Source organism: Carcharhinus amblyrhynchos, chromosome 11 (assembly GCF_965287045.1).
Source record: "Carcharhinus amblyrhynchos chromosome 11, sCarAmb.v2.hapA, whole genome shotgun sequence".
Lineage (NCBI taxonomy): Eukaryota > Metazoa > Chordata > Chondrichthyes > Carcharhiniformes > Carcharhinidae > Carcharhinus > Carcharhinus amblyrhynchos.
The window spans coordinates 31,896,612-31,910,891 of NC_137334.1; the positions used below are offsets into that span (position 1 = coordinate 31,896,612).

General features: G+C 41.0%; 1 protein-coding gene across 1 annotated transcript in view; it reads left to right on the forward strand.

Annotated features, from left to right (window-relative positions):
• The window catches only part of LOC145350008 (signal transducer and activator of transcription 4-like), a 106,819-nt gene extending 98,034 nt beyond the window's left edge, over nt 1-8,785 (forward strand). Inside the window, exons 21-23 of the mRNA XM_080198811.1 lie at nt 4,000-4,191; nt 5,754-5,820; nt 5,907-8,785. Of these exons, the coding sequence (XP_080054937.1) occupies nt 4,000-4,191; nt 5,754-5,820; nt 5,907-6,039 (392 nt within the window). The 3' untranslated portion in view covers nt 6,040-8,785. The remainder of the gene's footprint in view (nt 1-3,999; nt 4,192-5,753; nt 5,821-5,906) is intronic.
• The last annotated feature ends 5,495 nt before the right edge of the window (nt 8,786-14,280 follow it).

The following is a 14,280-nucleotide window of genomic DNA, read 5'->3' on the forward strand; positions in this document are numbered from 1 at the left end:
ATGAACATCCCCCTTTAATAACCCCAGTATTATCTACTTTGAATACCTTCATTTCTGGGGCATTAGGTGATATTATTAGTATCCGAGATACTATGCCCAGGGCATTCCCAGTATTCCCTTTACATTCTTCATTGAAGCAAACTTTTAATCAGGTCCCTAATATCACATGTTGTTAGATTGGAATTTTGGGATCGCATGGTCAGATTCTTGAGTTGTTTGTTAGTTATCCAGGATGGAAGCTTTCCAGCATTTGCCTGTTCTAAGATTTCCCTCAATTGTGCCACCATCCAATTGCCAAAAGTACTGCAGAAAGTCTTCTCCCTTTCCCAGTTGCTCACTTTCTCCTGACCTATGATCAGTTGGTTTATGGTGTTGGCATGACCTTCTAGCACCATTTCTGTATACATGTCTGCTTCTGCTCCTTCTTACCCTGCCTGAGAGCTATTTTCCTGATTACTGTTTAGGACAGACAGAAAACGTTTCATCTGTCCCGTCAAAGTCTTAATCTCCTGATTAAGGATTTTCAGATCTAGGGTGTAGACATCTCTGCCCCACAGACTGACATATGGTCCCTGTTATCCCTTTTTGCCATCTTCTTTTCTCCATTCTTTATTATCTACTTTAACTTCTTGCCTCACTAAGATTTGCGTCACTTTTGCATTTAACATCCTTTGGGGCCCAGGGGCAGTTGTACCACTCTGAGATTCAACCACTGGTATCAATTCATGGTAGACATTATCAAACAGAACCCATCTCATTTTCCTTTAATATAACACCACTGTCTGGCCCTGGTGTTGTCTCAGAGCACTTTAATAGTTTCACTTAGGAGTAATTCCCAACATTGTTGTAGTGAGAGTCATTTTCATAAGGGTTGGTAGCACATTTCTTGCTTCTATCTCCCCAAAGTTTAAACTTGGATGGGTTTGTAATAGTGAGCAAGGGAGGTCCCTCAGTTCTGATTCTGGCATGTGGAATATTCACACACATCACTCTATTCCAGCATTCTGTTTTAGCTGGGCTACGACAGTGTTTATTGAAAAGTTATGACACAGATTTGTCTGGTTCCATGACTGAAGGCACACCACATTGCACAACCAAGTCCCGGGTGAGTTGTAAATAGCTGCGATTAACCGGACACTCAAAGCACGTAGGTATGTTAGAGTTGTTTATCATGACCTTTGGTTCGCTAAAGGATACCAATCCATCTCTCAACGAGATTCCGATCAGTACCAGGATGACAAGAACAGGAAACCACACCATATTACATGAAACAGAGATCAAGATACTCCTGCTGTTACGTGCTGTTATTATAATCTGATACCATTTACTGTGTTGGAATCCGTCTTCTGATGGTTGATCCTCCCCTATGGTTCAGTGGGGCCGGATTTAACTTGTTTGGTGGCCTTCTTGTCCTTGCCGACCTCGGCATCCCAGAGAGACTCAGGACCAAGCGTTCCATCATCTGTATTCAGATGTCTCTTCTGTTAAACTTCCCAGGCCACATCAGTGCCCATGGTTCCCTCAACATCCCCATATGTGCATTACATCCTTCTCTGGAACAATAGCTGTGACTTCAATCTTTCGACTTCTCCGTGGCATTTTGTGTGGTCCACCACTGGGTGGCAATCCTGATTGTTTGTATATAGGACCCTAACTTCTGCTTCAAGGCCTGTATTTTCATGGGTTAACTGGTGGATCTCTTTTGCTTTCACTGCCTGTTCCTTTTCTTGGTAAATTTGTTCACTCTGTATTTGCAACTGAGTCATATGTATCACATTTACCTCATCCTTCTTTACTTCCTCTTTCAGTCATTTTCCAAATTCAGCAACTCGCCTTTCAAGAGTATCTTTCTCCACTTGGAGGGTTTTATTTTCCTTCTCAGCCCATTGAAGAAACCTAATCAAGCAAGTGATTGTCAAAGGCTTTTCAACCTTAGTGGCCTTCCTGCCTAATTGTTTCTTTCTTTCTTTCTTTCTTCCCACAACTGACTTTCCATGGATCCCTGACCCTCTAGAGGGAGATCAAAAAGCTTTGAGCTCTCCGGCCATTTTCCCTTTGGTATTTTCCAAGTAGCTCATACCAGGCTTCATTAGCATGCACCATTGTGACTACTAAGCTTTTGGGATTTCCGACTCGACTGTGGCTTTAAGGTGACCACTTTAATCGAGACCACCCAGGCAAAATGTTGACCAAGACCCTGCTTGATCGGCTTAGACAGACACAATAAAGACACAAAAATTTAGTACAACTTTATTCAGAAGAGATGACAATCGCAATTTCTGAGAATGTACTACAGAGATGACTCAGCCTCTCTACTGAGATTATCTGCACTGGTGAGGGAGATGGCCAGGCTTCAGTCACTCAATACGAATATCATCATCTTCTATGACTTCGGGGTCCTCTTTCCTTTGTAACGGTGGTCCCTGAGTTGTCACATTCTTTCCATGCTTCAAGAGCCCTTCTCTTATACAGAGTCAGTAAATCAAACAATCCCCACATGCTAGTAAAGTGATAAACCATGACATGCCCCGACAAACCTCTCAGGTTTCTGCTCGAGGTTCACAAGATGTCCTCAGTTGGCACTTTTCTGCCATATTCATTTGTCTGCCTGTTACATAAGGATTGCTTGACAATGTGCTTCTTTGTAACTTTACCTCTTGGCTGGGCAGGAATCCAAAAATTTGATCCCTAACCCTCCTCTAACCCTTTCTAGGTAGGGTGGCCAGTTTCAATGGGAATCAAACCAGCTATCGCCTTTCCTGGTGAATACACCCTGGGAGCTAGTTCACCCAAACTCACCCCAATGGATTCATATGTGTGGAACCATCCCAAGAAATATAGGTGTGTCTGTTCACTTGGATGCCTGAACAGATCTGCATTGTATCAATGTGAAAAGGCAAATGAAAAACGCCATCTTAGATAGGTGCTTTAGCTAAGCTTAATTTTTGATACTGTTTTGCATCTTATCCTCCCTTCTGTTTGTACTATTTGTTACAGTTTTAACATTGAAGAGTGTAAATTCTGAGCACTCAAGCGCAGAAATAATGATTCTATATCAAAAGCATTTAAGTTCTTATCAAGTAAAGAGGGAATTTTTGTATTCCTTTTTCCCAGAAGTAACTGATCACAATTGTGAAATTCTCCAAACCAGAAATTAAATTTTAAACCTGCAATCATCCTTTGAGGTATTATGAATGTGTTTACCAATCTGATTTATATAAAAGACTTGTAAAAAAATTGTGCCTACGTTTGTCACTGGGTATTAATGCAAATAGACTCACCACTTCCCACTTTTGTTCTGTACAGCAGACTAAATATGAGCCCAGATTTGCATTATCAGTGCTCACCATTATTGTGGATTAAATTGGACAGCAACCTCCATGTTAGACATGTGTGCAGTTAAAAGCAGAAATGCTGAAGTTGCTGTCCAAATTATCCTGTTGCTTCCTGGGCTGCAGTATAACTACTTCGCTGATAGACTTGGCATTGACGTGCACATAAATGTGTGAAGTGGTGCTACTAATCCATATGGTCCTTAGGAAGAGTTAGGAATGGTGCAGTCTGGTGTAATTGAATTATTAAGTTATCATTACTGTCAAACCACGACTGGCTTGGAAAATTTAATTCCCTCAGAAATTAGATAGTGTTAAAAACATTACAAAGTAAAAACTAAAATAATTTTTTCCTGCCACATATATCTTTATCTTAATCCAACCTTTCATTCTTTTTTTCATTCTTCTCTGTTCATGATTTAAATCCAATTTATACTTCTCGGCTCATACAACCTGGTTTACATTATGTGACCCACGTATTGACAGTTAGGGTTACATGGGGGTTGGCGATGGAGAGTAAATCTGGGAAATATGTAAAAATGTGTTTTAAAATATAATAGAGTTGAAAGTTAGCAGTCAAAGTTTCATTCAGTACTGATGTTAAATTTTTTTTTAAGTTAATGTTACAGCAAGGCCTGAGCATAATAGGTGGCTATTGTTGTTTTAGGGGAAATGAAATTTCATTCAGTGGAACCTTACTCCAAGAGCCAGTTGTTAGCGGTTCCTCTGCCTGACATTATCCGTGATTACAAAGTCATGGTGGCTGAGAATATTCCCGAGAACCCACTACAGTACCTATATCCTGACATTCCAAAGGACAAAGCTTTTGGAAAGCATTACAACAACAAGCCAAAAGAAGGTCAGTATTAGCAATCTGTGAGGGTGTACTGAAAAACAAATGATGAAACAATATTCTTAATCTGACATTCCACCACATTCAACAAGCTGAAACATATAAAGACCTGGTTCGTCTGCAGACCTGTGAGCAGATCTGGACACAGCACCATAGGCCTTGGAGGGAGTGTAGCATACATTTACTTGAAATCTACCTTGACTCCCAAGGGTTAAAATACAAGGAGAGACTTAGATTGTATTCCCTAGCATTTGTTGGATAATTTGATTGAAGTTTTCAAGATACTAAGGGGAACATGGAGGGTAGATTGGGAGGAGCTATTTCGCTGTTTGGGGAATCTATAACAAGAGTCAAGAGTGAAATTAGGAAACATTTCTTCCTGCAAAGGGTGGTAGAAATTTGGAACCCTCTTCCCCTTACGTCAATTGATGATAGATCAGTTGTTACTTTTAAAGCTAAGGTTGATAGACATTTCAACAAAAGTTATTAAACTACAGATATCTTCTGTTCCTACGTTACAACCAAAACTTAGCACCCACAAAATTAGTAAATGGGCTTGCTCATAAATAATGAATGTCATTAATTCCTTATACATGTCCACCAACACCCCTTAGCGTATCTGCTTTGTCTAATAGCCTTTATTGCTCTATGAAGACATAAGATCCTCCTTACAATAAAATTAAGCCGTCAGCACACTTTTTGATCATGACTTTCTAAATGTATAACCCTCAGGTTTCTGACCAGATTTGGAAATATTAGAGGTTGAATTATTCCATGTGATAATGTAACACGATCTTTACCCAGATAAAATGGATTAACAACTGAATTAAACCATTAAAGGGACAGCACAGTGGTTAGCACTGCTGCATCACAGCGCCAGGGACCTGGGTTCGATTCCCAGCTTGGGTTATTGTCTGTGTGGAGTTTGCTCTTTGTCCCCATGTCTGCATGGGTTTCCTCCAGGTGCTCCGGTTTCCTCCCATGTTCCAAAGATGTGCAGGCTTGATTGCATTGACCATGTTAAATTCTCCTCAGTGTCCCCGACCAGATGCCGGAGTGTGGCGACTAAGGGAATCTTCACAGTAACTTCATTACTATGTAAATGTAAGCCTACTTGTGACTAATAAATAAACTTTAACCACTGCAAATTATGGGGATGATTTTGAGCCTCTACTCTTCATCTGCAGAAATGGCAGCATGTGCTCAAAACCTGGGTAGAGTGCCGACAATCCGGAGCTAGTAAGATCATGAGAGGTGAGAAACCTGGTGCAAACCCAGTTTTTCACCCCTCTTGCAATCTTGGTGGCTTGCCACACCAATCAAATGGGGTGAGGAGTCAGTAAAATCGCCTCCTCTGTTTCTCGCATTGGAATCAACACACTGCCATTTCCTGGTGTGATTTCACCCAGTATGTGTTTAAATCGTCCAGAGAAAATGGGAGAAAACAAATTAAACATTGTATTGTGCTAATCTTACAGAACTGTTAAAGAGCAATTGGCCTCAGTAAAGCAACAAATAATTAAAATATATTGAGGATTGAAATTCATATTTCTTCTTCTTTTATACAGTCTCTGAACCAACAGAGACAGAGAAGAAAGGTTATATTTCTTCACGGTTTATCCCATTCTCTGAATTGTAAGTATGAACAACAGATTAATTTGTTTTAACCAAAAGTTGCTGTGTTTTAGTATTGACCAATAATTTGTTGTTTTTTTTTTCAGTCCAAATGCTTCCACAGCTCCAGTTTCATCATCAGACCTTCTTCCCATGTCACCTGGAGTATATGCTGAATTGAAACAACAGCTGAGTCCAGCAGAAATTGAGACTGCTGTATGTTTTGAAGCAATGATTTGATTGAAACTGACTTCCATAGCTTTTTTCACAATAACTCATATAACAAACTGCAAAAATCTACATATTATTGATAGCATTTAAAAAACAAATTAAAATTATTTATGGGATGTGGGTGTTGCTGGCTGGGCCAGTATTTTCTGCCCATCCCTAGTTGCCTTCCTAAACTGCTGCAGACCCTGAAGGTGCAGGTACACCTAAAGTGCTGTTAGGGAGAGAATCCCAGGATTTTGACCCAGTGACAGTAACAGGGATATTATTTCCAAGTAAGGATGGTGAATAGCTTGGAGGGGAACTTGCAGGTAGTGGTGTTCCTTTGTATCTGCTGCCCTTGTCCTTCTACATGGTAGTGGTTAAGGGTTTGGAAGGTACTGCCTAAGGAACCCTGGTGAGTTTTTGTAGTGTATCTTGTAGATAGATGGTTTCCAGTGCCAAGGTCAATGGTAGTTGGTCCCTTCAGTTTCCCTCCTTTTTATTGACCCTGTAGTGGTTGAATGCAATTGAGTGGTTTGCAGGGCCGTTTCTGAGGCCATTTAAGAGTCAACCACATTGCTGGGGCTCTACAGTCACATGTAGGCCAGACAAGGTAAAGATAGCAGATTTCCTTCCCTAAAGGACATTAGTGAACCAGATGGGTTTATATGACATTTGACAATGGTTTCATGGTCATCATTAGAGTTTTAGTTCCAAGTGTTTTATTAAGTTTTTTAATTCCACTATCTGCTATGGTGAGATTTGAACCTGGGTCCCCAGAGCATTATCCTGGGCTTCTGGATTACTAATCTGGTGACAATACCACAATGCCACCAATTTCAAGGGGATACAAATAACTATTTCATAAGTGTAATTGCAATGTGGAAACGTAGGCAAAAATATATTGGCACCAATGACAAATGACATCAATATAATGTTCAATTGCTGACTTATTGTTATATTGTTGATTTAAGTTTCAGGCCCTGTATTATGCAATGAAAATTTGTCCAACCAAAGTAACAATGCTTGCCACAGTTCGCTGTGGGTGTCCTGACCTCAGCAAGAATGGAGTTGTGTACATAAGCAATTGAATACTTGGCACAGAAATTCACAACATGGGAAGCTAATTTTGAAAATTATTTGAGCACAAACAGAAATGTTGCTTACCTCAAAAAAAAAGCGTAAATTTCTAAAATGCCCAGGTGGACTGACAGGTCACTCTGAGACTTTTAATATTTGGCCTTAGATCAGACTAGAGGTGCCCTGCAAAGTTCAAGAAGTATGAGGTTATCTATTTCTGGTTTTGGTATAGGCTGAAGTCAGGTCATTGAACAAATTCAACAGTTATACTGCCATTTCCACGCTGCCCATCTGAAAACGTTTTGTTGACATCAGGGTGGAAGTTTAATGAATAGTATATGTATCGTATTTACAATAACATTATATTCTTCAACACACTTGTAACATACCTGGCATGTTTTGGATGTTTGTCAGCCTCTCTTCCTGTTAGCTTTCACAGATTACGGTAGATTTGAAAACTATTGGTGCTTACTGACCCTTGCAAACCATATGACATAAGAGCAGGAGTAGGTGATTTGACCCTACTATTTGCTCCATTATTCAGTAAGGTCATGGCTAAATCAAGTCCATCTTCCTACACTATCCACAGATCCACTGATTCTCTTAGTATCTAAAATCTATCAACCTCTGACTTGAACATGCTCAATAATTAAAAAATGCACAGCTCTATGGTGGAGAATTCCAAAGATTCCCAATCTTTGGAGTAAAGACATTTCTCCTCATCTCAGCCCTATGTAAAAATGACTGACATCAAACAGTGGAAACATCCTCCCAGCATCTACTCTATCCAACTAATTCAGAATGTTGTGTCTCAATGAGATCACTGCTCATTTTTCTAACTCCAGGGAAAATTGGACAGCTCTAATTAACCTCTACTCTTGGCACAATCATAGGTTAAAAGGTCAATACAACAGTACATTTGACTGTTGTATTCTAGGTTCAGTACGAGTTAATTTTTAGCATTGGTTTTCAAAATATATATTTTTGGTGTCAGTTTTTTTGTTAACTTATTACATGCCTCAAGTTGAACTTTTTAAACAAAATACATAAGTATCTGATTGTTTGAAACTTGAAGATCACTTCAAGCCCACTGAGATTCTAAAATAATCACTCCGAATTTTATATTGTATGTGTGACCTTTATTCAATTATCATCATTATTCCATCTACAAGAAATGGCAAAACACTGTTTGATTTATATGTAGATTTCTTTAAACTGTGAAACTAATATTCACTAAATACTGAGGGTCAGTTATCTTATTGAAACTTTGCATTTCAAATATCTTAAGTTTGTGCTTTGTGTACATAAATGCTCTAAGAATTCATGGAAGTTAATTTGAGACTCCCATGACATTATGGTCTACATATACCTTCTTCTTTAGCTCTGTAAATAATCCTTGTGTATATACATTTTTTACATGTTTTCCTAACTACTAATAATGCAGTTTAATTAATTTTGTACTTGATTTTTTAAAGTTGTTTGTTATATACAGATTACTATGTTTAGAATATCCTTTATTTAATATTGCATATGACTGGAAAACATGGGAGATAAACCTGCATTTTTTTCTGTGCTCTTTTTGTTACATTTTTATGGATTTCAATGGTTGACAATTATGATTAGAACAATTTGTTATGGAATTATAAATGTTGAATAACTTCGTACTAATGTTGTGCTTGATAGTGTTATACGCTTCTTAAATAAACTGATTAAAATCATTGGAATGATTCAAGTTAATATTCCTCTAAAGAAGGAATTTCAGACTGGCAAGTATTTTCTGAGTTATTTTCAGTGTTAGAAACATCAGGAACGAACAGAAATGCATGATTTCTGTTGCAGTGTTGGAGTTCTGACCAAAGTCCCTGGCCACAATGAACAAGGCCTCAGGATGTTTCATCTCGAGGCTATTTGTGCTGGTGTTTATTTCATCCAGCGCAGTCCTCATGCCTGCATGGGATATAGACTGCTGTCAGAATAACAGATGAATTTCCACAGAAGATAATAGGCTTGGCATTTTAGCGTCAAGTTTTCTAGGTCCGGGGAGCAGAAACTTACCAGTGCTGGTACGTCTAAGCACCAAGAGGTGTTGATTAGAAGGCAGATCCCATCTTCCCAAGTCTTGCCTGAGGCCACTGTGCAGTCCACAAGGTGGATTTGGAAATCCTCTGGTTGTTGGGCACAGTGCGGTGAAGCGGAAATGATCCATATCTCTGTGAGACAGAGCACACAGCAGTCCCTGAGTTCTCTTTGGAAAGTGAATCATAGAAGCCCTACAGTACTGAGAGAGGCCATTTGGCCCATCAAGTCTGCACTGAACACAATCCCAACCAAGCCCTACCCCCATTTCCCAACATATTTTACCCACTAATCCATCTAACTTACACATGCCAGGACAGTAAGGGGCAATTTATCATGGCCAATCCACCTAACCCGCACATCTTTGGACTGTGGGAGGAAACCTGAGCACCTGGAGGAAACCCACGTAGACACGGGGAGAATGTGCAAGCTCCACACAGTGACCCAAGCAGGGAATTGAACCCAGGTCCCTGAAGCTCTGAAGTAGCAGTGCTAACCACTGTGCTACCGTGCCGTCCCACTGCTGTGTACCGTGCTGCCCTGTGAATCTGGCTTTAAGTTCATCCAGCTTGTTTTCCAGGGATTGTAATCAAGGGAGAGGGGCCTTGCGACCACGTGGTTTCACTCTCACCTGCAGGCCTTTATGTTTTCCATGCTTCCTGGAGTGATGTCTCTTTTGGCTCTGGGAGATTGTGACAGTAGTATGTGGTATTCAGGGTATAGGTGTGTCCAATGACATTCTTCTCACTGGTTGGTGTATGGATGGAGGATTCGTTGCCTTGCTTGCAGCTCCTGCTTTGGTAGATGAGTCTGCATGGTTTGCCTTCAGAGCTCAGACTACGCTCCAGTGTGGATGAGTCGAGGGCTGGTAAGTCAATGGCATCTCTGGGGTCACAGTTGTGGATGTATGGATGGCTGGTTCCACGTGTTGGTGTTCTGAGGTCACTGCCGAGTCGGGATCTTGCCTCAGAGGTGGGAGAATTTCTATACCTGCAAATAAATTTAAAAGAGCAGTGTTAGTGATTTTTAAGCAGCAGGAGTTGATTTTCAGGAGTGTGGGGCAGTTGTAGAAGAGGAGAATGGGGAAAGTGCTTAGGAGGTGGCAGCTCTCTGGGTCAGAGGGGTTGGGGACAGGTGGGCTTGAGGCTCCAGCTCCAGACTTACTGGTCTGGCCATCGGGTTCGGTTGGATCTGGGGATGAGAAGACCCCAGCCCCAGGGATGCAGGTCTGGCCAGTGGAGACCAGGTGAATGAAGGCCTCGGCTTCCACGGCATCTTCCTGAGCTGTGGGGGCTGAGGGAGTGCCGTCTGGAGAGAGAAGGCTGTGGCTCCAGTGGCATTTTCTAGGTCACGGGGGGCTGGAGATTAAAGTCCCAGGCTTCAAAGCCATTTTCTTGGCCAGTGGGAGCCAGTGTAAGGAAATCCCTAGCTATGTGACTGCAGATTCAGTTGCAGCACCCAGGTGGTTGGCAGGTCTGGGTCAGTTTCAGGTCGGGTGTCTCTAAGGCCTTGAGGATCGCCAAATCTGCAAAAGATTGAATTAAATCATTGTTAGAGAGTTCAAAAGAGAATAAAGATTTAAAAGCATAGAACGAGAATAAAAGATAGAATTAGAAGGTATGCAGGGCACAGCTTGCAAGAAGTTCCCACGCTCTGCTGCCACCTTGAAATTTTGTTGTGAAGATACACCCACAGTTCTGTTAGGGAATAATAGATTAGCCTGAATTTATTGACACTCAGCCTATTTTAATGAGACCAAATGGCAGTGGAAGGTAGTGTTTTTTTCCCAGGCAAATGGAGGTGGGAGTGAAAGTGGGTTGAACCCCCCAGAAGTGACATTTGGCTAAAACCCTAACGTTGTCCTGTCCTCCTTTCGGTTTCACCAGGTTGCGATTGAAGGTGAACAAGAACCTCCTTGGATCTGTTGAGAACTGATTAATATTTTTAAAAGGCCAATTTGAACTGCTTTAACGATAGATTTTGGATTTTCCAGCCAGGGCACCTGTTCGTGATCTTTCAGCAGCTTGCTAGTGTTACACTGACGCAATTACACAGTAAGGAGAGCATCTTCAATTAAACAGTCAAGCTGGGAAGCCTCAGACTGCAGAACTCCAGCTGTGGCCAGGTTCAAGACCGCTGGTCAAGGCACTTTACTATACCGTACTTCACTTACCTTGCTGCCAGCCTTCATGACAAGACAGCTCCACCTTACACCTCTGCTGAGGGAGAAGAGATGCAACACAAGCAGCACCTGATTTCTTCTCAGCTATACGCCCCTCCATGGGGCAAAGAAAATGATACCAAGACCCAGCTAGAAGTAGGCAAAGGAAGCTGCCAATAGTCTATAGGTAGAGGAAGAGCTCTCCCAAAATGTCTAAGCATCAGTGCCTCAGGAGACCTCAGGCTTTCATAACAGATCAATACTGACATCTGCAACAAGACCTTTTTCCTGGTAGAGAAGGTGGCCACATATTATCCAGGTCCTGAGAAGGTGCTGTCACTGGAAGGCCAAACCCCTATCCCACCCACCTCACCCCTTACTCGCTCTGGGTCTCTGCTTCTTGCCAAGTTGTATGCCATCCTCTCACTCACGGAGACAAAGCAGGGAATTATGAGTATTCATAATATTTTATGTAGCGAAGGAGCAACTCCATCTATGGCGGGAAGCCATGAGGCATGGGATGAGAGGGCAAGTGGCTGATACTGAACGTGATTGTTGGATGTTCAAGTAGAGATATGATGTGCCTAGAAAAAAAAGCCATGAGTGCAGCTGCAAGGTATCTTGTCCTGAGCAGTACTGTGCAGGAGTATTGAGAAAGAGTGTGGGTCTTGGTCCCTGAAAATGTCATGCCATTCACTTGCCATGCTCTCCTGAGGTCCTGGATCTTCATAGTGTGCTGTCTTCAGGTCAAAGGGAGCACATATCTGCAATTGACATCCTTGATCACTTCCATCCAAGAAAAGTTGTCCTCCTCCTCCTTTCCATGAGCTCAGTGCACCCCATTGGATCCCACAGAAGAATCCCCAGGTAAGTGTGGGTTTAAACTTTTGGTCCCCTTCCCAGTATTGTGGTGGCTGCAGCTTGAAAAATCCACATTTGTTGTGATACTTTTAATTTGAAATCCTTCCTTTGATAGAATGGGTATACCTCAGTTGGTCAGGAAACCAGGAGACACGATGCTCAATGAAAAAGCCTCCACAAAGCCTGGTAATTAGAATGTTTCCCTACCTGCAAATAGTCCCTCCCTCCTGGCAAGGGCTAATCCCGGGAAATAATGGGATTTCATACACACCTCTGAATGCACCCTAGTAAAGCAGAAGTGAGTGGGATCAGGTCCTGTTTCTGACTTGCCAGCATTCCTTTGGGATTTAGCCTTCTTGGTCTTCATGCCAGATAAAATTCCATCTTAATTCACCATCCTTTTTGATCCTACCTATGTTTATGTTGCAATTCTTTATTGCTTTAGAAGATAGGCCATTTGTCTCATTGGTCGCCTGGAACCAGATGCTCTGGCATCCTCTCTGTGCCATTATCAGCTAACAGTCCCATCAATTCTGTGAGCAAAAAAAATGCTAAAGCCGATATGTGCAGAGCAATTGTAATCTACAGGGTACGCCCTGCCCCAGCAGTATCTGGCCCACTAATAAGGAAAACAATATCTACCTCTCCATTACATATGTACAATCATTTCCATTTAAATTCATTGTAAAGTGTACCATATCAAACTCTTGCTAATGACAAAATACTCTTTGAAAGAGTAGCAATATCATCAAATTCATTAAAGAAAACTCCAAAGAATAAAAGTATTAACAAATGCTTTACTTTTCTGGTGAAATGAAAAAAAAATCAATGCTGAAAAGATATTTCAAATTTCATAAGGTATCATATAAAGATCAGCCTGCTTGTAGTCTGATTTAATTTTGCTAGTGGCTGGGATCACATTTGATATTAAGGTCCTCAAATTCTTTGAGGTGTTTAATTATTTTCGTCCATAATGGCTTTTTTTTGCTATTTCCCCGTATTTCTGTTGGTTTCCCAGCACAGCAACCCTGGAGTGTAGGAGGCTGAGGGATGATCTTATAGAGGTCTATAAAATAATGAGGGGCATAGACAAGATAGATAGTCAATATCTTTTTCCCAAAGGTAGGGGAGTCTAAAACTAGAGGGCATAGGTTTAAAGTGAGAGGGGAGAGATACAGAAGGGTCCAGAGGGACAATTTTTTCATACACACGGTGGTGTGTGTCTGGAACAAGCTGTCAAAGGTAGTAGTAGAGACAGGTACAATTTTATCTTTTAAAAAGCATTTAGATAGTAACATGGCTACAATGGAGAGATATGTGCCAAATGCAGGCAATTGGGATTAGTTCAGGAGTTTTAAAGAAAAAGGGCGGCATGGACAAATTGGGCTGAAGGGTCTGTTTCCATGATGTAAACCACAATGACTCTGACTATAACAGCAAGAGGCCAATAAAACCCTCCAGGATTTCAAGAGTTTACTTTTAAGATATTGTAGATAACATTTGATGACTGATAATGTTGTGGTAACTATTTCTCAAATGAGAGTGTACAATTGACTGCACAAAAGTATTTTTATCAGAATGTATTAAATTAAACTGTAATGAATTATATCTATTGCATTCAAAAATCAATTCAGTTTAATATATTAAAACACTAAAGTTCAATATATTTATATTGTTAGGATCCCGTAACAGAATCCCAAAATATATTATGAAGTCAAATAGACTCTGACAATATTTCTATTTCGGCTTAAATGTGAGGACAGGATGTGTCACTGCAGGTGTGATTCTACTGACAAATTAAGGATCTTTTATCAAAGCAAGTTTTTGTCATAACACAGTTTAAATGTGCTACTAACAAACAGAAGCAGTTTAACTTTTAGCAGTTGAACAATATTTAAGCATGAAAAGGAGGCAGTACGGTGGCACAGTGGATAGCACTGCTGCCTCATAGTGCCAGTGTCCCACATTCAATTCTGGCCTCGGGTCACTGTCTATATGGAGTTTGCACATTCTTCCTATGTCTGTGTGGGTTTCCTCCGGGTGCTCCAGTTTCTTTCCACAGTCCAAAGATATGTGGCTTAAGTTGATTGGCC